Genomic DNA, 26200 nt, shown 5'->3' with positions numbered 1-26200 from the left:
ATAGAAAAAAATACAGCTAAAATGACATCACACACATTTAGCCGTATTAAAAAAAAAGTACTTTATTGCGCTGAACAAATTGTTGCCATGTCCATATTAAAAAAAAAAAAGTAACTAAGCAAGATTATCTCTGCTATTCGTTTGTATCGTGCGGATGATCTACTAACAAATAAACATACAAATCCAACACGTGGTAGATGATATTAACAAGTGGCCGAAGAAGGATTCTTTGGTAGACTTCAATGAGATGCATTAAGACTCATAAATACATGTGGATTAAAAGAAAAAAAAACTAATTGTAAGAGGCTGCATGATAAGCATGGATACACAGAGCACATGCAAGCAGAATAAATATTTAAAAACCTTCAAATATTACTATGTGCTTATTGCCGGAGATTCATTTTTAATTCTTTGGTCTTGGCAGCAATGTAAAGTCAAGCTTTGCCTGTTTTTGAGATGATTTGTTCTTTGGTAGTCATACAGAATATTATTCATAATAGATTGTCAGAGTGCATTAAAAAAATACATTAAAACTGTACAGTAAGTGCATGAAAAGCATAAAAAAACACCATACCACAGCTTAAGTGCTTGGATTTAAAAAATGCTTAAAAGGAATCCTTAAAAATATTTATACCAACCTAATGTGTGCTTAAAAATATTTGCTTGTTGTAAGAAAGGCACTTTTCCTTCAAACTCTTGCGATTTGTATATTCAGGACTTAACTGGTAGGCAAAGTGCAGCACATGATGGACAAGGAATGATAGTTGGTCCTTTTTTTTTTTAATTGAAATTGAGCTAAAAGAGGAAAAAAACGAACCCTGGTGGCCATGGCGATTCATTTGTGGAGACCCACCAAGCACGTTTCAAGTGTCCTTTTGACTCGTTGTCCTACGCGTGGCTGTGGACCGAAATGCTCGACAGGTCGTTCCTGATGATCTCATTGACTGTGAGAGGGAGACGGACAAAAAAACCAAAAAAAACCCCATGGATTTGATTAAAATCAAGTACAAAAAACATGGGATTAATTTAAAATCAAGGGGATGGATTTGTACAACCTTACATGTAAACCCGATTGTACTTCCATAAAATAAACATCTCAGTATGCAATGGGTATAAAAATCAACACACCCCTGATCAGGTGCCAGGTTTTTGTGATATCAATTAATGACACAGAGATTAATCATTTCCTTAATGTTACTGATGGCACGTAAAAAGAAGTAAAAAAAAAAAAAACGTTCACGCACCTTGTCCCCAAAAGGGTTAAATGTGGGTACATAGGTGTGCACACCCGCTTGTAACCGGGTTGTGGCTCTGTTCCGAATTGACCAATCTCATTCATCCTCCAACTCATGTGAGTCAACGCGAGACAACAGAAAAAATAAAATAAAATAAAAAGCAGTGCTAGAGCAAAAACTTGAGGCTTCCGCTCTTAAGAAGAAATGGCAGAAAAAAGCCTACAAGAACATCAGAATTTGATTTGGGGTGAACTAATCAGTTTTGTGTCAAATCAATTATGTATCAAACAAATAAAACAGTGGAAATAAATGTATTCGTTTTTTTTCAATGACATTTTTAGAGGACACGCCTGACTGTACATCGTGTCCTAAAAAACCTTATTAAACCCTTGCTCTTTTTTCACAAATGCTAAAAAAAACCTTACTATACCCTTACTCTTTTTTCACGAACACCTTACGATACATCATGTCCTTAAAAAAAACCTTACTATACCCTTACTCTTTTTTTCACAAATGCTCAAAAAAAGCCTTATTATACCCTTGCTCTTTTTTCACGAACACCTTACTATACATCGTGTCCTTAAAAAAGCCTTACTATACCCTTACTCTTTTTTTTGTAATAACCAAAAAAAAACCGTGGCGCTTGAACAGGGATGTAAAATTCAACGGCCGCGCAATTGTGAACGTGCTGACGAAACCACGTGAGCGCCGATGTGACCGCCTGCCAGCGAGCCGTTTTTCCGTGTCCCACTTTTCAGCGTGCATCCACGGGAGCCAATTGGAGAACAAACGTCAATGTATTGAAGACCCCGAAATAGTCGAGAGGGACGCCGCGGGCGCCGGGCTCGTTGCTGCGAACGCTTCGGCCAACGTTCAAACCAACCAACCCGGTCGACTCCGCTTCCTGGTTGAGTTGCCGTGGCAACAGAGCAATCTGCTGGAAGGCAATAAAGGTACCCACAAAGTCCTCTGGTATTTAACTTCGTATGCTTTAGTTTGCTTTTGTCAGATGTGAAAGGGTGCGCCTCCCCCCAAAAAAAACGTTTTTGTTACATTTTGTTAGTACACCAAGTAAAACCTTGTGAAGGTTACAAAAGAATTACTCGCACTGTTTGTGTTAATTCCTCTAAAACACGGTCCGGAATTCCTTTGTTGATTTTTTTTTTCACAGTAACAACTACGAGTTGTAAAAAAAGAAAAAATAAGATTGTCAGATGTTCATGAAGGTAGCAAAATAACGTTTTGTTATTTAAAATAACCCCACCGAAATTTGTGAAGGTTTTGAACACCTGCGTGTCGAATGACGTTTGCAGTATTTATGAGACAGACTCGTGAAAATAAGTCATGCCAGAGGTCGGGATTGAACCCTGTGCTTCTGCGCTGGGAAGCCGGCGCAGTAACCAGTCAGCCATTGTGTCTTACTCTAGTATGGCAACGTTTGCAGTATTTATGACACTGACTCTTGAACATAGGTAATGCATATGTTTAAGAAAAGAGACACACAAACCGGAGGCCGGAGCCAGGATCGAACCCTGCACCTCTGTGCTGGAAAGCTGGGGCACTAACCAGTCAGCCACCACGTCCTGCGACAGTATGACAACGTTTGCAGGCTTTATGACAGACTCGTGAACTTATATAAATATTGCATATAAGATAAGATATCCTTTATTTGTTCCACACTGGGGAAATTTACAATGTTATGTTCAAGAAGAGTTAACCTGAAAGACACACACGAGTGCCAGAGCTGGGATCGAACCCTGCGCCTCTGCACTGGGAAGCCGGCGCAGTAACGAGTCAGCCACCGGGCCGCCCTCTAGAGACTGCAGTGACGTGCTATTGACTTAGCGTGGTAGCACGAGCGAGCTGCGGACAAGTTAAGGTGGCGACTACAGCAATAAAGCAGCAGAACGCATTTGTGACTTCTTGTGTTTATTGGAACAGGCAGCTGACGGCTTTTCAGATGAAGTCATCCAGGAACAGGCTTCCTGCGCCACGGATGTACGCCGCAACTGGCGCCGTCTGATACCGAGGCACAGACACATATATACCTATGGGCGCGCTCACACAGGCACAAATGTGCACACACGCAGATGTAAGCACAAACTACCTCACATACACCAAAGAAACACAGACGCGCACACACACACAAACACACTCGCATAACAGGCTCAGACGCACACACACACACATGGGCCAAGGAACACCCAAACAATTACCGGGACGGCCCCGCTGGCCATTTACCAAAACGGGGTTCAAACAACAAGCGCCCGCCCCGCGCGCAAACCAAACACACTCTGGCCCCGCCCACCTCCAAACTTTACTGCCACGTTCAGGTCCAGACCGCAAGCCACGAGATGTTCTTGGCTTGACTTTTGGGAGCTCCTACTTTGTGAGTGCGTTCAGCAAAAGGTCCAAAAGTGGCAAAAAAAACAAAAAAAAAAAAAAAAAAAAGGTTGATGGCACATGTGTGGGACGTTTGGATTTCCTGTTGCTCTTGAACGCGACACCTCCTCTGGTGCTTTTAAAGAGGACTTTTGCCTTGCTGCCATGACATCGAATGCTGTTCTCACAAAGTGTTTCATTGTCCATTGGACTGAAATAAATAAATAATAAATAAAACAGTGGAAATAAATTTGTTTTTTTTTCAATGACATTTTTAGAGGACACGCCTGACTGTACATCCTGTCCTAAAAAAACCTTATTAAACCCTTGCTCTTTTTTTCACAAATGCTAAAAAAAAGCCTTACTATATCCTTGCTCTTTTTTCACAAATGTTACGACATAGTATAGTAAGGCGTTTTTGGCGCGAAAAAAATGACATAGTATAGTAAGGCGTTTTTGAGCCGAAAAAAAAACGACATATATAGTAAAGCGCTTTTGAGCCGAAAAAAACTACATAGTCTAGTAAGGCGTTTTAGGCCGAAAAAAACTACATAGTATAGTAAGGCGTTTTTGGCCCGAAAAAAACGACATAGTATATTTATATAGTAAGGCGTTTTTGAGCCGAAAAAAACGACAGTATAGTAAGGCGTTTTTGGCCCGAAAAAAAGCGACATAGTATAGTAAGGCGTTTTTGGCCCCAAAAAAACGACATAGTATAGTAAGGCGTTTTTGGCCCGAAAAAAACGACATAGTATATTTATATAGTAAGGCGTTTTTGAGCCGAAAAAAATGACAGTATAGTAAGGCGTTTTTGGCCCCAAAAAAACGACATAGTATAGTAAGGCGTTTTTGAGCCGAAAAAAAATGACATAGTATAGTAAGGCGTTTTTAGGCCGAAAAAAACGACATAGTATATATAGTAAGGTGTTTTTGAGCCGAAAAAAACGACATAGTATAGTAAGGCTTTTTTTGGAGCATTTGTGAAAAAAAGAGCAAGGGTATAGTAAGGCTTTTTTAATAAAGAAGCAAAGAAATCAAGGAAATATTCAAGAAATAAAATCTATTATTTTTCAAGACATTTAATAAAGTAATTAATACCGCAAAAAAAAAAAATCGAAATATATATTAGATATATAAGATACCGATCTCGCTAAAATGAAAACAAATCTAAATATGAACCCTTTCATGCATTCTGTCACCCGAGCTGTCCACTGCAGTTACCGCTGTCCCTCAAAGGGTTTAATCATAAAAAATGCTCTGGTACGAAATGGAAGAAGCAAAACCTTGGTGAGGAAAAGCGCTTTGTATGATGAATGGATGGTGCAGCGTTTTCTCTATTTTGTTTTTGCTTGCCACTGAGAAATTATTTTTTGTGCGAGTAGCAGCTGCCTCAGACATCTTGAAGGCGGGGAAGAGTCTGTTTTCTGGATCACATCATAAAAAACAGATTCTCTGCCATTTGTCCCGCCGGCGCTATTTTTACTGACACGTAAATCATGCGCTAATGGCGTCGAGCCTGCCGTGGCCTTTGGGCCTCTCAGCCTTTAGGAGGCGCTCGTTCGCTCACTCACTCGCAGGCAGGCAGGCCAGACGGTCAACACGCGGCCAGACAGCGTGAGTGGTGACTCACACTTTCCGCAAGAGGACACCTGGGATTGGACGGAGGGTAAAGATGGGACGGTGGACAGAAAGTTGATGGAAGAGATGAAAACATCCCGCTGTGGCAATCTGCGAGGTGGCTTTCTGGAACTTTCCAGATGACTGCTTATCATCGACTGTCACAAATAGGCAGCGTTGGGAGTTGACGCCAATCATTTCCGCAGCGCCACCGATTGGTCGCTCGGTGTGTTGAGGTGGAGTTTGTAAAAATGTTGGCTCCCTCTTGTGACACGCAAGCGAATCCGCAAATTCAATGTTTCAAGCAATGCATTAGATATTCCGTGCAGTTCAATTCAATTTTATTTCACTCCTCGATACATTTAATGCGGAACAACATTAAAAATATATATTTTGCTGTAATTTATTTTCAATACGTTTCAAGTAAATGACACGTTTTCCTATATTGAAGCCAATTATTTTATCCATCTATCCATTTTCTGATCCTGAGAGCCAATTACATTATTATCATGATAAAATTATGTAATTCATTAAATCTGTTGCAGCGTCATGGAATTGAAAGCCATTTGATATATATTTTATTTTGAGCAACAAGACGGAGTAAAAAAAAAAAAAGATTGGACAGTTTATTGAATAGATTCAATAAACTGCCACTCTCTACTGCCAACTACTGCCTAGGAGGACTTAATGTCTTGTTTTTGTTTTGCTTGAAGCATCTGTGGCTGGTGTCGGCAGATTCTACGAGTACCCGATACCTTAAAAGGAATCTGCATATTCACTCTCGGATTGTGTCATTATGGTGAAAGGAGCTCAAAAATTCAAAGACATATTGGAATTTTGACTTTTTAGAAGCGTTTTAGAACCAACTTACCCTTGCAGGGTGTTTCTGTCATCAAATATGATGCAAATTATATTTTATGTCTCTTACAAGGTGAGGTGTTAAAATGTCACCAGCAACAAAACACATCGACTGCTCAACAAAGCGAAGCAAAATAACACATTTCAGTTTGAACCGTCGGCCTGAGTCTGACTTTGAATTTGACAAGCTTCGTTCCAGAAGAGAAAGCTTACACCTGAGCACTGCGTCACCGGCCTGCCGAGGCTTTAACGATGTCACCGGCCACATGAAAATGGCCGCCAGTGAAAACAGGCGCAGTTGTGGCTGCTCCTCATCTCCGAAAGCGCTCATTATGGTCTCAAGTGTGACATCATGACATTAATGTAGCGAGCCAGACGTTGTTTGAGGAGGGGGGGGGGGGTTGATGGGGTACAGAAAAATGCTACTCACCGTCATCGAGGTACATCTGGTCCAGTTCTTGCGGTTCCTCCTTGATGCTGACGCCCAACGACGGAGGGCTGCCGTCGTCCCGCAGCGAAGGCCGCCCCCCGCTCTCCGGCACCTTGGCGGGGCTGCCACCGGGGGAGAAGCCCCCCTCGGGCGTGGACGGCTGGGACGGTGGCTGGAAGCGAGCCGGGGTCTCCTGGATGATGGAGACGTGGGGCAAGGGGAAGGGCGGAGGCAGCGACAAGTCGTGCAGTTTGGGGCTGGTGCTCGGGGTGGAACCCGAGATGGGCTTGGGCGCCGACGTTTGCTGAGTGTACGTCAACTGAGGCGGGAAGTAGGGCTTGGGGTGCACGGAGAGGCTGGGCCCGAGGGGGGCGCACACCAGAGGGGCGTCGTAGTCGTCCCGCGGCTCGGTTTTGATGGTCGCAACTGAGCGGAAGAAAAACCGCCGGACGTGAGTCAGCGCATTTGTACGCGAGTGGGCTTGTGGCTAGGATACCCAAACAAACACATGATCAATGAGACCTTGTGTCTGATGACTCATAGAAACAAGCGGCGGGAGAACAGACGCTGGTTTTTTTTGGATCCCACAACGTGCAGCGTACATGAGAAACAACGGCTCGACACACAAACTGGATGTGAAATTTTTAGCCACCAAGGGTACCGGATGCCTCCTAGTCAAATAAGGACACACATGCTCGCTCACGTGAACTGAAATGTCGCGGTTACCTGCGGGAGGCACGTAAGTGAAGCGCTGGTATTGACTCCGTTTCCGCTTGCCGTTGCAGACGTAAAAGTTGACGTGCGCTGGCGTGGAGAGATGCTGGTTGCGGTAAGGCGGTATTTCCACCAGGAGCATGTTCTGAAAGACAAAGACAGAGTACTCAGTACGGTGCCCTGGAAAGTTAAAAAAAAACAAAACAAGGCTCCAACACAAGTACTCATCCTTGGAACCGGACAAGTAGTCTACTGTTTTGGTTTGGGGTCGTCTTTTTGGATTAATTGCCTCAAAAGAGCACTATCGAAAGCTGGGGGGAAAAAAGTTGGTTTCTTATCTTATCTTATAAACACGAAATTACGTGGACAAGACTATCATGAGAGGACGCACAAAGTCTCCCAAGACCCAAACCTGGAATTCGTCCATTTTGACTCAAAGCTGCTAATTGGGGGCCAACTTCCAGCAGGCCGTACGTACTACTTTGCTAGTTTTGAGTGGACTCAATGAAGTCAAAGCGAAGCCAACCGAGACTGCCCTTGACTTTATAAAAACAATAAACTTGATTAAAAAGCCTTGAAAAGCTTGGCCATCTGTGCCGATGGCGACACAGTGCACACATTCAGGACAAATTGCCTCATTTCCCGATACCGCGTCGCTTTTTTAACGCATTGAAATTTTGTGCACAAAAGTGACTTTCAACGGGAGCATTACAGCATTGAGGGAAGAAGGGGAGGGAAAAAAAACCCACGTCTGCTAACAAAGTGCTGCAGTACACGGAACAAAAATAAGTCATACGACAACAAAGACGGTTAAAACAATGAAGATGGCAAAAAAAAAATCACTTAAACCAAACCAGGTCTCATGCTGAGTCAACAGCCAAAGAATAAACAATGTGTTTGAAGATGAGTTTTTTTTTTTTTTTTTATAAAAACAAGCAGAATGAAGACGTTTAGCCAAGAGGTCATTCCAAAGACAAATTGACCATAAAAAAAAAATTTTGTTGCACAATTAAGACTCGTCCAGATGTGATGTCTGTCATTTTAATCGTCATCGTAAGAAAATAAATCACAACAAATGCTGCGTGTCGGCGACGCAGGCGGTGAGGTATTGTGCACCACGGGCCAAGTGTTCCAGCACTTTTCTGTAATATGTGTGTGTGTGTGTGTGTGTGTGTGTGTGTGTGTGTGTGTGTGTGTGTGTGTGTGTGTGTGTGTGTGTGTGTGAAAGCTGGGAGCAGGTGCAGCGCCTCACACAAAAACAGCCTCTAATCCCTCCCACCTCCAGGCTCTCCCACACCCCCAGCCCGCCGCACCGGCGTCTCCGCTAAGCAGGAAGTTCACCGGGAAAACGGTGCAAAAGTAGGAGCCCGACCGACAAAGACCGGCAACCCACGGCAGTAACCGTGAAAAGTTTCTTGCTTTGAAGGTGCTCTGGCACACGATGTCATCTGCTCCCTTGTGTGCAAAAAAATAAAAAATAAAATAAGGACATTTGCATGAATCTAATGAGACCAAACAGGATCAATCCTCCTTTTGATTAAGACTGTCAGAGCTTGGGAGAGTCAAAATATTAGGAACGGCACTCGGTGGCATGATGCCATCTTTGCCAAAGAAAATGTTTTTCAAAGGTAGGCTTAACCTAAGGAAGGTGCCGATGAACTGTGCGAGGGCCCGAACTGCCCGACCGGGTTCAATTTTCTCAATGGAGGCCGTGCTGACGACTAAAACCAAACTGGCCACACAGCCGATGGATCTCACTTGCATGTGTTCCTAATCAAGTGGCCGATGAACCGTATGAGGTCCGAACTGCCACCAGGCTTGATTGGACACAAGCGGCGATAAGGAATCCTGTAGTAGGAGACGGGCAAAATAAATTGCAGATTTTCTAAATGAGGTCCGTGCCGGTGGGTGCGATGATGTGTTTAAAAAGCGAAACTGGCCCCATTTGCGTTCCATCTCACTTCTAGGGTACATGTGGACCTAATGAAGTGGCTGACGACCCGTCGGAGGTCAGCATTGACACCAGGCTGAGTTGGACCAGTTCCGCAGAAAATGAGGCAGGAGCAGGAAGCGGCATCCCCCGCCCCCCCCCCCCCCCCCAAGCCCGTAAAATCGCTCATTTTCTGAATGGAGTCCGGCTGGAAGACGTGTTTTTGACAATTTGCAACCAAACTGTCCACACTGGTTCAACTTACATGCTTGGAGGTATCTCTGTCCACTTTGGCCTCGGTTTCCCATATGTGGTGCCCATCTGCAAAGGACAACACAGAAATAAAAAAGAGAGACATGAGAAAAACATACAAAATGAAAAAGTGGAAGGAGCCACTGCTCTCATCATCTGTTACATCACTGATGGAGAAAGCAGCAGGCGACGTCACACCGTCTGAGTTCATGTCCCCTCGGAGAGAGCGAGAAATCTGATGCCCCGAAAAAAAAATAAAAATAAAAAGGAGAAGGCCTGAGTCATTCCAAGGAGATGAGCGACATCTCGTGCGGGGCCTTGACGAGTCGGCGCGCGCGGACGGAATCCCGACGGCAGCTGGCAAACTCGTTAAACCCGTCGCGTCTGGAAAGTCGCCTCTGACGCGGCTCCGGCTAGAATCTGCTCTGCATCAACATTAAGGAGCCTTCGAATAGATTTGGGAGTTGCGGGTCAGAATATTAGAAACAGCTCTTGTGTTGGATAGATAAAAGTGCGAGTTTTGACCTACAATTTTTCTGAACGTGAGTTCCAATTTGCAGGCCGGGTAAAAAAATGTAAAAATCATGTTACGATAAATATTCACGTGCACCGTCGATTGAGTGAAGTGAAAATAAGACCTCGCGTTTGTACAAGGGCACCACCGTATTTTGGTCATTTTTAGGGTCGGAATATTCAAACCGGCTGCCGGTGTTTGATGTGTAGACGTACGGGAGAGTCAGAGGTGGCGGGATCCACCACTGACAGCTTCCACTTTGCCTTCGTGGACGTCGGAAAAGCCGAGCTCGTTCCCCCGTTAAGTTTTCCAACCACAAAGTGGTCTTCCAGCTGCCCGTGACCTCACTCGCCAAGCATCTCCTGCTTGGACGAGGACCCCCACCCCCCACCCCTCCCCCTTCCCCCCCTTGGACACCAACAACCAAACAATTTTCGATGTCGGAATGCCGTCTCATCATCTCATCCTTGGGCTCTTCAGACACTTTGTTCCATCGGGTCCTTCCAGTTTCTCAGATTGTTTATTCCCTTTGAGGGTCACAAGGGAGCGAACGGCTCCCAAGGACTGATCGCAGTGGATCAATCCGCTGTCAATCACAAGTTAATTGGGGTTGGATCCCGGAGTGGGAAGGGATTCAGGAGTTCTTCTTTGGGACAATATCCAAGGGTGAGGTTTTATTAGGTCCTGACGGCACTCAGAGACCTCCACTAAGGATTGAACTGGATCCTAATCATCACCTTACCCTAACCCGGTGGTCGGCAACACGCGGCTCCAGAGCCGCATGCGGCTCTTTAGTGACATCTTGTGGCTCCCTGGAGCTTTATAAAAAATGTATGAAAATGGAAAAAGATTTTGATAGTAGGCTAATATAGCTCAAATAGATATAAGATACATGTTGCAGCTCCGAAAAAGGAGAGCTGTGGTGTTGCTTTTTTAAAACGTACCCTTTATTTATGCTTTTAACAGTCGCGACAAACACAGACACGTCCGACTCCGTGCCTTCTCTCTTCTCGTTCAACTTGAGTGGCGTTCAAAGACAGCCTCCGAAAAACGGAAATTCATGATCACTTCACTGACACTAAGAAAAGCAAAAATAATGCACCAAAACAAAAAAATCAAGCGAGGAAATGACAAAATAAATTCTATGGGAGCGTTTGTGAACACACAACAAATAAACAATCTGAGACAGTCCAGTCTCCTACATACATACAGCATATGTTTCCTTCATTGTAAGTTTTATAGAAGGCTTTTATTTTTTTGCAGCTCCAGACATATTTGGGGGTTTTTTGTCCGGTACGGCTCTTTCAACATTTTGGGTTGCCGACCCCTGCCCTAACCCTACACACCCAACTCCAAGCCAAAGGTTCAACCGCCACGAAGTTAAACCGCATACCCTTGAATCAAGAATGAACTTTGAGCAGGAACGTGGAAGATCGCAAACTCGCAGTGGACCCAAACAAAAATCCGACCTGCTTGCTGGAGTGATCCTAATTTGCAAACCCTTCGAGCGGAGCCCTGAACTAAACCCTGTGCTCCATTTGGACACAGCTTCTTGAACCCTTTCACACACCCTGCGGGTGGGGGTTGGGGGGGGGCAGTCTCCTCCATTTGTGACAAGTGGGGGGCCTCCGCAGAGTGTAGTCCTACGCCAAGATTGAACGATCCGAGTTTGAAGCAGGACTAAACTCGACACTGCAAGGCACCCGCTTCCTCCATAAATCTGAATTTTGACCAATGTCGTTGCACAAAGTTGCGGAAATTAGTTGAGTAGTGTTGTTGTTATTATTATTTTTATTTTTTTTAAACTGCTAAAACATTGATGAAAACCCTCCTCGGAGGAGGTAATGGAAGATGGCGCCATTGGCAGGGAGGTTGTGTATATATTTGTCTTCATTCCAGTCGGATTGATGATGAGCAGGTACCGAATGTGACAGGAGGAAAAGTATGTGAACTTGGTTGTGTGTTTTTTCATTTGGAGTTTGAAAACCCCAAAGACATCAAAAGAGCTTTGAAGTCAATGCTTGGATTTCCTTTGTCAAAGTTCAACCTGGTTGGGAAAACGTCGCTGAAGCAGAAGGTCCGGCACGTTGTTTTACGTCTGCGGCGGTCGAAATTTTTTTTTTTTTAAATAAATGAAAAAGGACGTATTTGATAACCGCAGAATGTTCCCGAAACAAGAGGGCAACATCTGCTTGGCCTGATGCTGTTCCAGAAGCCCCCCCCCCACCCCACCCACAAGCGCCACTTCCCTCAGAGCACAATATGGTTCTTAGCTCTGCGGCCCACCGTGCTGGACAGCATCCAATATTTTAACACCCCCCTCCACCCCCACCCTCCCCTTTCTTCCCTCCTTCCAAATAAACCCAGTACCCTTCTCCTGACATGAGCCCTAAAGCTCGCACGCACAATCGTGTACAGTACAGTTAAGTGTCGCCCTGGCTTTCGAAAGGGACTCAAGCGGGTCCCTTCTGTAAGGTACAGTAAACACCAAACGGGTGAGCTCAAAGGGAATCCTTGTCTCGGTTTCTTCCCTGCCGATGCCACGGAAAACTTTGTACAAGATCTCTCAGGAGATGATACCTAGACACGCCCTTAACTCCTGACACTGCTGAACCGAAAGCAAAGCCTTTTCTCTACATCCTACCCTTGCTTCACAACCCCTCCCTGAATGCATGAGCCCAACTACCCCCCCCCCCCCCCACTCGTAACTTCCTTTCCCTACTGTACAAGCTCTAACCAACCAAAGCTCTAGGGAGCCAATGGAGGGCGCTAACGAGCCACATGCAGCTCAAGAGCCGCGTGTTGCCGACCCCCGCCCTAAACTGTAGCTCACCTCTTCCTGTTTCCTCAAACCATCTCTGACCCATATAGATCTCTCGCACTTTTGTTGAAGTTACTGTAATGAGGTTGTTTAGTCACAATAAAATGCTTTCAGTCTCTCTTTTATTCATGATATATGAGAATTTTAAATTTTGGTTGAGATTTTAGCAAGCATCATGGAAGTTGACATGTTTGATTTGCTTTCGCGGGCCACATAAGATCATATGCGTGGGCCAGATCTGGCCCACGGGCCTCGAGTTGGACACCAGTGTCTCACACCACTGGACTACCTGAGCCTGAGCCATTTTACAAATCGGTTTCGCAAAACATCAACTGCAAGCGGATGTTCGGCGAAGGCGTCTGACCCGCCACGGACGGGCCAACCAACGCTTTTCAGTCATCTTTGACTGGCCATTTGGTTTGTGTGATGGTGTGGGAGGCCAAGAATAATTTCCCGCCAGGGAAAGTTTTTGAGCCTTAAAAGGAAGACGGAAGAGGAAGGTTCGGCGATGGCGGTCACTACAGTGGACAATTTATCATGTTATCAGGTTACAGGGTGCACGAAAGGGGTTCAAATGGAATTGAATCAAAATGTACAACTCAACTCGGACTTTGAAGCCCGTTTTTAATTTGACGATTTCAAGAGAATTCAAGAGAGAAAATGTCATGTCCTATTTGGGGCATGCAAGTCCTGCCGCGAAAAGTAATACTTTAATTTTCGTATCGTAATCCCATAATCCTGCGTCTGTTTTCTAATCCCCCCCCCCCCCAGCCCCCCATTCCGTTTAATTGTTTGTTTTAGCGCCCTAACAAATCCTCGGACGCTTCCAGCAGAATCTGACACCGCCCAAAGAAATCCTGATGCGGACGAAAAAGGAGCAATTTTCCAAATGGGGTCACTTATCGGGTTTCGGCATCAGAAAGGCATTTGGGGAATAAGAGACTGCTTGAGATTACACCACCGTGTTTGAGGCCCGTCGAGGAAATCGGGGCCAATTGATGCTATCTTTGGTTATTTGTGACGAGGCCGACGTTGTCGCTGTTTGCTGGTGCGGTGAAGCAGGTGGAAGAGGATTACTAAACAGAGACGCGGTAACAGTTTTAGTGAGTTGGCAGAACCCTTTCGTGCCCCCCTCCCCCGCCCGTAACCTGACAACATGATAAACCGTCCACTGTAGTGACCGCTGTCTCTGAAAGGGTTAAAACATTAGCTTTGGATTTAGAACACAGCCTCATGCGATGCGATCCAAAAATATTGCTCACTATTCAGTGAGTGGTGACAATCGCCGCGAGCAGAGAGGTAATGATTTTAAAAATGCATTTACGATTGTAGTTCACTTGGTCTTACTGATTGTGTGTGTGTATACACACTGTCGTGAGTCAAAATCAATATTGAAAATATGAATGAAATAGATCAGTGATTACATCTTTAGAATCGCGTAAAAGAAATGGAATAATTATGAATAATATTGAATTCGTAAATGTATTTTATGAACAAAAATAGGGTGCCGTGAATCGCCGATTATTGCCGATGGGCCATGAGATGACAATACAGAGGAAAATTTGGAAAACTCATTCAGTACCAGCCAATTCTGGACCAAGTCTGAAAAGACGTTTAAAAACGTCTTTGGGAGTGAATGAGTTAATACATTTTTAAAAAGTTTGTTGATACAAATAAGGTGCGTATTGTTTCTTTGGCCTGAAGAGACAAAAATATATACAAAAAAAATAATTCTTTATGCTTGGAAAAAATATAAAACCTACAATTATTATTTTATGATAATTATTTTAATGAAAAAAATGTTCTGTGGATCACTAGCTTCTTTAATGAATTAAAATACACAATGTGAATAGAATATTATATATTATAATTATAGATTATAATTATATTATATTATATAATAATAGAATATAAATAATACCAATCAAACTCCAGTGGAAACATACACAAAGTCCTTAAAGGGGAAAGCAGGGCTTTCCTCTCGTGTGAGTCATCGGCACGCACGCGCGCGCATATTTGGAACGTTGTTTGTCCTCTGAGTGGAAACACGGCGGAGATTGTTGGCCTCCGAAGCAGAAAACTAAACAATTGATGGTTTTTGTGTGTTGGCGGCCCGTCTAGCGGGTGAGTGGCCGCGGCGGGGGTAACCCCGTCCTGCCGACGTGTGGAACTGAAGGGGAAACTCTGACACGGACGCACGCACACGTGCTTTGTGGGAACGTCCAGCGAGGAAAATCCTCCTGGAGACTGCCTACGAATGATATAATAAGACGACAACAAGAGAGCGAAGCGGCTTTGTCACGTTGTGAGGACACGGCTTGGACGGCCGCGTGGAAGGATGGAAAGGTGGAAGCGCGCGAGGGTGTTTCCATGGCAGGATTGCCCGGGAATGCAAAGCGGGCGCCAAATTCGGGGAAACCCTCAAGAAGGACACCGCGCGCCACGGGCCCAAGTCTGCCGAGGGGAGTCCAAAAGACAGGCAGCTTCACGTTTATGGACGGGAAATGGTTCCCGCATTAGACACTTGATTAGGTACACCGGCTCGGGTTTCAAACAATTGTGGTTTGCAGCCTCTGTGTTTCAAATTAGGATTTTAAATCAGGACTCGTCTTTCGAACCAAGGTTAGGGTTTCAAGGCTGTGTTAGGGTTTTGGATTAGGGATTCAAGCATGGATTAGGGGGATTGGAGGGATTTCAAACCAAGGTTCCCGTTGCAAATCAGGGTTTCAAGCCTGTATTATGCCTTCAAATTGCATAATGCTGGTGTACTTAATGAAACGACCTCCCGGTGGGTATTGACATTTTCGCTTCATTCATTTGTCTTTCTTTGCAACTGAACTGCATCCTGTTATCGCAATTCCACACTTAGAAGCCGTGAGTCACAACCGCGGGGATGACCCTTCCTTCCCTCTTTGCCTTTTCGCCCCCCCCCCCCCCCCCCCACCACTCCCTGGGTGGAACAATGCAAAGGCTTCCCTTGTTTTTGGAAGCACACGTGCGCCACGCCCGGCCCCAAACGTCACGTTTTTACCCCGCCGAGGCCAATCAAGAAAATTGCTGTTTGTAAACCAACCGCCTCCTCCTCCTCTCTTTTTTGCCTCCAAACCCAAATAGCTCCCAGTCAGAAGCGCGCACACACACACACACACACACACACACACACACACACACACACACACGCACACCCTGCTGAAGAAGGCAATGGAAAGTTGTGCAAATGTAAATGTGCTGGGTTAAAAATACAGCACATTAATGTGCACCACATGTGGCACTCTGGCAAGGATGGAAGAGATTCAGATGGGGGTGGGCAAAAAGTCCTGGGGTTCCTCCAGGAGACAGACAGACAGACAGACACACGCACACACACACGCACACACACACACACACACACTCGCTCACCTTGAGCCTTCTCCACAAACACCACCTTGGAGTCAGCCTGGAAATTATGCCCGTCCAGTTTCATGGTTTGGCCTCCGGGGGCAGCGCTGGTCTCCACGCTCTGCTTGTCGACCAGGGGCAGTTCTTGGGCCGACCTCTGGGCTGGATGTGAGAGAGCAAGAGGTACATATGAGAGGCGGTCGAAAGATAATTCCGGATCACCTCTCAGAACCTTTAATGGAATGGTCTCACATGCTCAACTTGAGGGTTTTTTTTTTTGGGGTGGGGGGCGCTCACACAGTACACACACACACACACACACACACACACGCACACGCACACGCACACGCACACGCACTAGTGAAAAGCTCTCATACATTATACTGAAATGCTCTTAGTAATGTGTGTGTGTGTGTGTGTGTGTGTGTCTGTGTGTGTGTTTCAATAGTTTGTATGAGAGTGTTTTAGTGTGTATTATAGTCTTCCACTTCTTTCGGAGAGCATTTCAGTTAGATGTGTGAGAGTGTTTCAGTTTATGTGCGAGAGAATGTTTCAGTTCTGTATGAGAGAGCATTTCAGTCATGTGTGAGTGCATCAGTAAATTCTACGAGAGCTTCAGTAATGTGTGCGTGCGTGTGAGAAAGTTGACAGTAGTGAGTCTGAGAGTATGTTTATGTGAGAGCGTCTAGGTAGTCGCATTCCTTCTCCTACACATTACTGAGTTTATGAGCTGCAGACGCGCACCCGTTCCCCGCTTGGCCCCGAGCATCCCGACGTCAGCTTGCATTTGTGTATTCTGTAAAATGATGGATGTTTGCCCCTAAATATTTACTCCGAGAATATTTTCCCTCAACGTGACTTCACTCCTCTCTTTTTACCTTCTTACTCCCTTGCTTGCGTGCGTGCGTACTGCTTTTTTTTTTCTTTCCTCACTCCCAAACTTGCTGCCTGAACTTCTTGTAGGAAATAGTGAATTTCCTTCAGTTTGAAGCGATGGATATGGTTTCGAGAAAAAGGTTACTCTGAGATTCGTTTTTCAAGCTAGGGTTATGATTTCAAATTAGGCTTTAGATCGTGGGTTACTCTATGACGGCATGTGTTTGATGTTAAAGACGGACGGGGTTAGGGTTTCAAATTCGGGTTGGTTAAGGCTTCAAGTGTTGAAGATTGAAGAGGGTGGGGCGTCACTCACAACACTCGATGGGATTGGAAGCGGCCTGCAAGGAAATGGTCCTGTTGCCGGCCTGTCCGATGTGGACCCGGAACACCATCCGCACACGTGTGTTCTTGCGGCCGATGTCCGTCTCGCCCTTGCGCAGCTCGATGTCCGAGTTGCGCAGCTTGAGGATGCCCGCGCAGTCGATCCTGCGGCCACAACACAATCACAAATCACAACTGCTGACCGGATGAAAAAAAAGAAAATAAGAGGTTACCGTTTCAAATTAGGCGTTCAAGATGCTCGGTGTGAAAGTCAAGGCCCGGGGGCCAGATCTGGCCCGCCACATCATTTTATGTGGCCCGCGAAAGCAAATTAAGCATGTCAAGTTCCATGATGTTTGCTAAAGTCTCAACCAAAATTTCAAATTGTCATATGTAATCCACATTATTCTTGACTTCTGATTGTAAAACTAGTTATTGATCAATTTGTTGTGCGCTGTGTATGTAATATATCAACAAGTCAAGTCAAGTCAACAGTATTTGACAGCACTTTCAAACAGCCATCGCTGCATACAAAGTGCTGTACATGGAGCAATTATATATATGGAGGCGATTAAACATTTATATGGTTTCCCAAAATTCATAACGACCCTCCAAGGCAAACCGTAACTACTATGCGGCCCGCGACAAAAATGAGTTTGACACCCCTGCAATGCAGGCTACTCGAGAATGGAACTGGACCGTCCGTCTCTGGTACCCGGACCGTTAGCGTCGCAGGTGCGCACCAACTTACATGGCTCGCATGTTGTTGTCGGGTAGGAGGGGGATCTCCAGCACTTTGGTGTTGTTGTTGCAGACGGCCTCGTGGCTGGGCGTGGACACGGTCTTGCCCGTGATGCGGTGCACCTGGTAGAAGGCGTGTGGCCGCAGCAGACGCTCGTCCGCCGTGCCGATGAACAGCTGCAGCGTCAGCGGCTCCTTGGACACGTAGCCGTGCAGCTGTACAAAAAAAAAAAAAAAACCACAACTCCTTGATAAGCCGTCTCTATGCGAATTAGGGTCTCAAGGCAAAGGTTAGAGATTCAGCCACGATTAGATTATTAATTTTTTTGGGGGGGTCAATATATAACGGTACGCTCAGGAGGCCATTGCCGCCCAATTCTTGACCAACAATAACGAACAAAGCGCATCTGGCGGTGCGGCGTCCCCTCAACTATGGAAGCGGCTCAAGAAAATAAAACCAACAAAGAGAATAATCAAGAAAAAAAAATGCTCGGAGGTCAGCAGAGTAAAATATGAGCGCCTTGCCTAATTACAAGCCAGCTGCCACGGGGAAACGCTGGAATCGACTTTTCACTTAGCAACATGTGATTAGCAGAAGGATCGCACTCAAATCTTGTGCGTGTGAGTGTTTGTGTCAGGGAATAGGCTGCTGCCTAGCAATGCTGTTTATTTAAGGGCAGTGTCAAGTGAGGTCTTGGGACCGCGCTCTGCCTCTCCACATTCAGTTGCAATGCACGGCTGTCGAGATTAGCATTAAAACTCACAGCAACGACGCTAGCCACACAAATGATGATAATTATGTTTTGATTGCGAAGTTGAAAAGATTTTCTTTTTTAAATGCTGCAAAAATCCAATTTTGATTTCATTCAAAACTTTTCATTAGAATAAATACAAAATAGATTTTCATTGCAACTTAATTGGGAAGATAATTTTAATTTAAATTGGTGAGAAAGGTAACTGGTAAATAATGTACTTCGAAGCGTGACAGACTTGTTTATACAGATAAAAAATGCGAACAGTAATAATAAATGAATGCATTAAAAATCACAAACACTCAACTGTCAATTGTAATGCACACTGCCGCCACCTGCAGGACTGGAGTGGAACAACCAACATTTAGCTAACTCCTCTTCTTTCACATGCGGGGTTTTTCCTGCGTTCAAAATTGCTTGGCGGCCGCCAGATCTTTTGATATAGCTCAACACAGCGTAAAGCTCCAGCTGTGCTGATTGAGGGATTAATGTCCCTCTGCGGCAGCTTTGTATTTTAACTGCAGTTGCAGCATTGCAGCAGTATATCAACAGCAGTGTACAAAAAAGTCCTGTAGCAACGGCTCACGTCCTCCTCTAACGAGCTCCGGTACTCTTAACCAACAAGAAAGTGAGTCCGTTGAATTAACAGAACACATGCACGTCATGACGCATGGTCAGGATGGTACCAATTGGAGCTAGGAAAATGCTGCAAAATAAACAGCCACATTTCCAACTCACCAGAATTAAAAATTCCAACCTTGGTGGAGGTTTGTGTTACGGTGAATGATTTTTTTATTTTTTGCTCGGCACCCAAAACCCAAAGTACACACATGCACGTAAGCACATGCACACCCGAAGCAAAACGCACCATCCGGCTGACAACACTCGGCTGAGGCAATTAAAGGTCGGTTACAAGTTTGAGGCCCCTCCTGACTCACTCATATTATCGCCCACCGGAGGAATGCCGAGACTCCGGCAGCTCAAGGCACCGACGAGAGGAGGGAGCCCAGACGAGGAGGGTGCAGGCAATCATTCTGACCAGATCAAAACAATCCAAGCGGTCACGCTTTTCACATCCCATGATGTTTGTTCATATCTAAATGCAATCAAGTGGACCGAGGCCAATATTCCAAAAGGAAATTAATTCAACAAAATGCCTCATGACAATTGATCAAGTCTACAAACTAAAGCGTTGGTTATGGGGTTTTTTTGTTTTTTTTGAGCTAAAGCTAACGATTTACTAAAATTATTGAGGTTCGTTTAAGGCCAAAATGTTTTCCGCATGTACTAAAACTGTTTTTTTGTTTTTTTTAAGAAAAATGCAAACGTTAGGCTTTACTGACACTCGATTGTATATTGTCAAGTTTGTTGAAGGCCAAAGTATTTTGCATGCTGACTAAAACTAAATGTCAGGTTAATCGAATTTTACATCCTGAAACACATTTCATGAGCCTAATAATCCTTTTTAGCAGATTGCTACCATATTAAAAAAAATCGAGATGTTCTTGCAAGGAATTGTGAAAATTCTCATTTTCCTGAAAACAAAGGATGATTTTGGCAACTACATCATTCGGCTAATCATCAACAAAAATATGCAATGCTCGCGGAATGTCCAATTTCACGCATGCGTATGAAATTACCAAAACTACCTGTTCTGACCGTTACAAAAATGCCACGTGGACCCTAAATTGCCTTTGATGTTTCGGAAAACCATCGGCAGCCTAGATGAAGCGTTTCCACGTTCCACTGTGCAGTGTCGCGTTTAATATTCAAGCGTGGGGAGCGCTGGAGAGAGCCGCTGTCGGGTTGGTGCTGGTGTAAGGGTGGGTGGCGTATGCGGTCGCGGTTGGCGGGCGGGCGGGCAGCGGCGGCCGATGGCATCAGAGAAGAACAAAAAACAGCCGATGCTGCCCGCTTGGAATCTGGAAAAGGGAACCACAAGTAGAATGTTCCAGAATAAACTAACAGAGATGGAAGGGGGGAGGCAGGGGGGTGGGGTCAGAAGTAGCTTGTCTACTGTGTAATGAGAAGGAGGGCCTCCTTGTTTGAGGCTCCCTCTGACACGGCCCGAGCCGCCTGCCAGGAACGTGTGTGGTTTTGCCGCGATGATGTCAGCCATCGCACACGGGAACTTTCCTAAACAAAGACACGTCTGTGCGGCGGCGGAAAAGGAGTTGTGGTGGTGGGGGGAGTCATTTGGTTTTTTTCTTTTTTAAAGAAAGAACACACTCTCTCTTTCACTGCCTCCTGTTCTTAAATTGTTCGCACCTACGCTCATTTAAATCACTGAAAGATGGTCAGCTTATTGATGGCTATAAATTCGCAACGTTTGAGTTTGGTATTCAGTGAGCAATGTGGTTGTGATTGCGCTCAAATAAGGCGCCTCCACGTTTTTTCCAAAACAAAGCCATTTTGAAACTCAAGCGTCTTTGATGTTGATGAAAACATCAATGTCAATATTTCGGTTTATTCGAAATTGTCTTATTTATGAAAATGTGCAGATTGGGTTTAGAAACTAAATCTACATTAGCACATTCACTGCTCAGAGTTTGAATGTTAGTTCAACCTCCCTATATGGAATTTGTATTTTCTTCTGTGGTCAAAAGGCAGGTCAGACATTCTTTCTCCAGTCTCAAAATTCACTTGCACATTCGCCACCTTGCACTCGGTATCTGAGGATTGCCATGCAAAGCATTACGGAAACACGCACGCTAGCTCGCCTCTTTGGCTGTTTATGGCCAGTCCGAGGTCAGCCGATTGAGGCAGCAGGACATACCGACACACTCGTTTCTTAATGTGACTAAGCTGTTGCTGGTTTCAGAGCTTAGTCTACATCGCGCAGTTGCGCGTGTGTGTGCAGCAGCCATGTGGGACGCAATGGAAAACCAGTGAGTCACCCTCGTCTGGACAGGAAGCCACCGGCCGGCCTAATAGCGTATCCCATTCAGAAATGTGACAGCTTTAAATAGCTTGCCACTGCGTTTTGACACACCGGCTACAAAGCGGGCGGGGGAACACGGTGGAGGTGAGAAGGAGGCGAGGTTGGTCAGTTTGCCGGACAAGCCATGTGTGCGCATCGGGTTGCCGGCGAAAAGCTTTTGTAGCCGAGTAACCGAAACCGCTCCCAAGTTATTCGCAGTCAGCGGTCCGCAATTACAGCTAGCGATCAGAGCTGTTCTAAACGCAACCTTGTCTTGTATCGAGATTATTTGTCTGTTTCGCTCATGTTAGGGTCCCTTACGGCGGTTGCTCATCATGGCTCGCGTGTGTGTGCATATGCACGTGTATGCATGCGATTGTGGGAGGTTGGCCGCTTGAAAAGTAGATCTTCCAATGGGCACTCCTGCCCGAGACCAACAGCGGGTCTTTGGTTTACGACAGTCCCAACAAGGTTCCAAATTGATAAGCCTCCGGCGTAGTCACCCATTTACGACCAAAACTGAGTTACATCACTGCTCTAGGAGGAAGTAGAACCCTATCGAAGAATATTTCCCACAGTCCAAATGCTGCAAGCAAAGTGTTTATACGAAAACATTATTCTGGTTCCAAACCTGTACGATGGGGTGTCCTCCGCCAAGAGCTTTCACCGCCCCCCTGCTGCCTTCAGTCTCATAGTGGGCCCGGTGGTGGGACTTGGGCTGGACCTCGATCTGTAGGCTGTAAGGTCCCGAGCTGGATGGCAACTGCCAGTCGAGGGCCGGCAGAGACGGACTGGAAAAGACAAGAAATCTGTTGCTCCCCAACGAATCCAACACACGAACATTTGAAGAGTTTCTGTACCTGACAAACTGCTTGGGCTTGGACCAGGCGTATTGGTGCTGAGGCACATCGAGGAAACCCCCGCAGTATGCCTCCTTTTTCAGAGGCAGGCGGTTGGAGAGGTGTTCGTCTCGACAGAACTCCCCGGGTGTCAGTTCTTCGCCGCCGGGCTCCAGCTTGAGGCTGACGGTGGGGTTGTGCTCCAAGCTGGTCCGCCGAGCTTTCATGGGTATACCTTCCCCGAGGTCAGCCATGCCGTCCGTGGTCAGAGCGTTAATGGCCGCCAAGATGGCCGAGTTGGTGTACTGGTTGGTGTTAGGAAGCCAGGAATCCTCGGTGACGCTGAGTCGGGGCGAGGTTTGGGGTGACGGCCCCGGGGAGTGGTTGGGCGTGTGCTGGTAGTGCTTGTGTGCCGTACCGCCACCGTTAAAGCTGTACTTCCTCTTGGCACCACAAGGGGAGTTAGGCCTGGAGCTACCCCGGCCAACAAAGGGGTCATCCGTCACGCTTATGCGGGGCGATGTGGAAGGGGAGTGTCGCGGCGAGCTACTAGGCAAGGCCAGGGTGGAACCCTTGGGTGACACCGAGGGCGACTGCCAGGGAGAGTTTTGCGGCGATTGGTCGTAGTTGTACGAGAAGCCCGACTCGTAAGATGACGCTTCCGACTGGCAACTGCGGGAAGAGACGCTGCTGGCCGGACTCAGGCAGCTTGGATCGCGGTAACCATCTGCACTGGGGAGGGTCAACGTAACAACGGAGTTGACCCGCTTGGCCACGGGAAGGCTGTCCTGCTCCACCTCGTCCTCCGGGAACTGACTGTAGGCGGTGATCTCGATGCGAGGGCTCTCCAGGGCGGGAGCCCCGTTCGGACGGACCGAATAGTAGCCGGCGGCGCTCAGCTCGTCCTGGCTGTCGAAGACGTGGGCCTCAGAGACCGAGATGACGGGGCTGGACTGGAGGCTCAAGTACTGGGGTGCGAGGCAAGGGTTGCCCAGTGGGATGGAGAGGCTGACATTGGGCGTGTAGCCATATGCGTCTGGAAGACAGAGTGGCAGAAGACACACTCAAGGTTTGTATTGCTTCACACAGCTTTTCTATAGTGCTACCCTCCCCATCCATTACCGTATTGGCCCGAATATAAGACGGTGTTTTTGCATTGAAATAAGACTGAAAAAGTGGGGGTCGTCTTATATTCGGGATCTAAACATTATACCCATTCACGACGCTAGATGGCGGCAGATATCATTTAAGCGAATGCTGAACTTGACTCCCCAGGCCAAAGTGAACCCCTGTCACGAAGAATAAAAATAAAAATAGAGGTAAGAAAGAAAAGAGAAGAAAATAATAGAAGAGATAACCGAAAATGGAGAAACCTAGCGACAATCTGGAGAAAAGTGGGTCGAAGATTGGCCAGGTTAAGTTAGGATGTAATTTACATTTCAAAAACCAGAAGCCATTCATTTACGAATGTGATTGCACTTTAGTTTACATATTTAGAGGTTCAGATATTAAGTTTTGAATGAGGCAAAAAACATGCTTTTTCTCTCAAATATATTGTTAGAATCATTTGTTTCAGATGTACTGTCATTATTTTCTGTATAAAAATTAATTTGGTGTTCAAAAAGTCTTTTTTCAAACTTGAGTTTTGAAAAAGAGGGGGTCGTCTTATAATCAGGGCCGTCTTATATTCGGGCCAATACGGTATTTTCATTCCACGCCCCCCACCACCCCCATTGACAGTGCTGTGCTTTCATGAGGGTTGCCAGTGAGCTTGAAACCCATCCCAGCTGACTTTTGCACTGGTTAGGGGGTGTAACCAGATTTTGGATGAAAGACCAGAGGGATGACAAATTGTCTCGTCACAAGCAAAATAAATACAAGCTTCGCCCAACCATCACGTTTGCGTTTACATGTGCCTAGATTGAGTCTTCCCGGTTTTATCGACCGCAGCATAACCAGTCACATTGGGCTTTGGCTACTGCCTGGTCCAAGAACAATGACACAGAACATTTCCAACGGTTTGAGTCGTATAACTGGAGACTGGGTGGGTGGTGGGGGTGAACGCATACTGTATAAAACAACTAAAAATAAACTCCATCTGGCCCCACTATAACCAAACCCAACATGTTCCCCCCCCCCCTCATTTCACACTGCAAGATGTGTGCAGTTCCTTCACACCGTTACAAAGTGTTAACACTACAGTGCATGTTTTTGTTGGTGGGGAGTGTCTACCTTGTGCCGTCCGTGCCAAAAAGCCTGGGAAGCAGACGTCACATAAGTGAGCTTAATAGGCACCCGTCTAAATTTATATGACATCAGCGGCACCCGAGGAGTCTGAAACCACAAGTAGGCCTTTTTTTCCCATTTTTTTTTTATTTTTAAAACCTTGGCCGAACGACTTAATTTAGGATGCCTCAACGTCTCACGAGGCTCACTTTTTGTAATATTTAAGATAGAGGTTTCCGAGATTGTTTTTGAAACGTTTGAAGATAATTGCTGAAGACATGCAAAAACTGAAAACTATGGAGTAATTGTGGAGCTATGGCGAACTGTGTTTCAACATTTCAGTTTTCCTGATTTTTGGGGTATGGCTAAAAATGGCACCACGTGCCGAGCTTTGGAGTCCACTTTAGAGAGCCTCGTTGTCGGCAGTGAGTGCACGTACGTCAAGCAGAGAAAGAAGAGCGAGTAGGGAGGGGCTTGTTAATATTATTAGTTTTAAGTCTGACTGTTTAGAGTGCCTCGGCGTCCAGGCGGAGAAAAGCCCCCATGACGATCTTGTGGGAGGCATTGAGAGAGTATATTTTCGCACCTCAAAAATTGTACACATAAGAAGCATGGTCCACAAAGTAGCGTGCATTTTCTGGAGGTCGCAGTCGTGGTATTTGACAGTTGATTGGGGTGTGGTTTCAATGTTCGAGAGCAGCTTGATTTTACATATTTTTAAAGCGTTTTTTTCTTTTTTTTAAATCATTGAAATTTGACAGCTGTGGTGTGTCAAGTTTAGAAGACATTATCTTACTTTTACGGGGATGTGGGGCGTTAAACTTGATATTTTTCGGATCTTGGAACACACTTGTTTGCTTAGAGGAGCGAGAAAATGTGAAGAAAAAAAATCAAGAAGAGTGTAGACATTTTTTTCCCCTGGTTGTAATTAATTCACCTTGGTTGTGGTTTTTAATAATATTTTTTACACATATGCTGATATCATATATATTATTTTGAAACAGGACCAAAAAAAAACGGAATCAGGAAGCATCTCTATTTTTGCACGAAAGTGAATCATCGTCACATTTGGAGTCTCGAACGGTGTCGGGAAGTGTGCCAAGTGCCACACGGACATGTCAAACGTGTCATCAGATGTTCCGAAAGTACATTAATGAAACATTATGGAAAAGGTCAAATTAAGTCACAAAAGTGAAAACTCACCCTCCTCGGCGGATTTCATCATCTCCTTTTGGAAGCCCAAAGAGCACAAAGTGATGTCAAACTGTTGCTTCGGATGCCAAACGATTCACTTCGTGATCCATAGAAGCACTACAGTTGCAATATTCCCCAGGTTCGAAAAACCTTTTTTTTCTACGAAAGAGGGGAATCCAGAAGGGTTCCTCTGTAGT

At 45.6% G+C, this 26200-nt stretch overlaps 1 protein-coding gene across 1 annotated transcript; it reads right to left on the bottom strand.

Annotated features, from left to right (window-relative positions):
- Nucleotides 1-24: 24 nt before the first annotated feature.
- Nucleotides 25-26200, bottom strand: nfatc1 (nuclear factor of activated T cells 1). Its single transcript, XM_086137595.1, has 10 exons — nt 26013-26200; nt 22605-23619; nt 22376-22535; nt 18083-18288; nt 17324-17496; nt 16153-16293; nt 9432-9487; nt 7249-7381; nt 6523-6948; nt 25-944 (listed from the first exon to the last, which is right to left on the bottom strand). Exons 1-10 carry the CDS (start codon nt 26032-26034, stop codon nt 889-891), a joined length of 2388 nt encoding a protein of 795 aa, XP_085993721.1. The 5' UTR covers nt 26035-26200; the 3' UTR covers nt 25-888.

The sequence above is a fragment of the Hippocampus guttulatus genome, chromosome 18 (assembly GCF_054856545.1).
Source record: "Hippocampus guttulatus isolate MCC_2025c chromosome 18, RoL_Hgut_1.0, whole genome shotgun sequence".
In the NCBI taxonomy this organism is placed as follows: Eukaryota; Metazoa; Chordata; class Actinopteri; order Syngnathiformes; family Syngnathidae; genus Hippocampus; species Hippocampus guttulatus.
This window is presented reverse-complemented; position numbering and strand designations above follow the sequence as displayed.

What these genes read in the sequence shown, in the direction of transcription:
- nfatc1 (XM_086137595.1), bottom strand. Translation starts at nt 26,034, where the DNA reads ATGATGAAATCCGCCGAGGAGG. An exon ending in AAGCCCAAGCAGTTTGTCAG is followed by an intron (nt 22,536 to 22,604) that starts GTACAGAAACTC and finishes TGTCTTTTCCAG; the next exon opens with TCCGTCTCTGCCGGCCCTCG. An exon ending in CACTTACGTGCCTCCCGCAG is followed by an intron (nt 6,949 to 7,248) that starts GTAACCGCGACA and finishes TCTTCCGCTCAG; the next exon opens with TTGCGACCATCAAAACCGAG.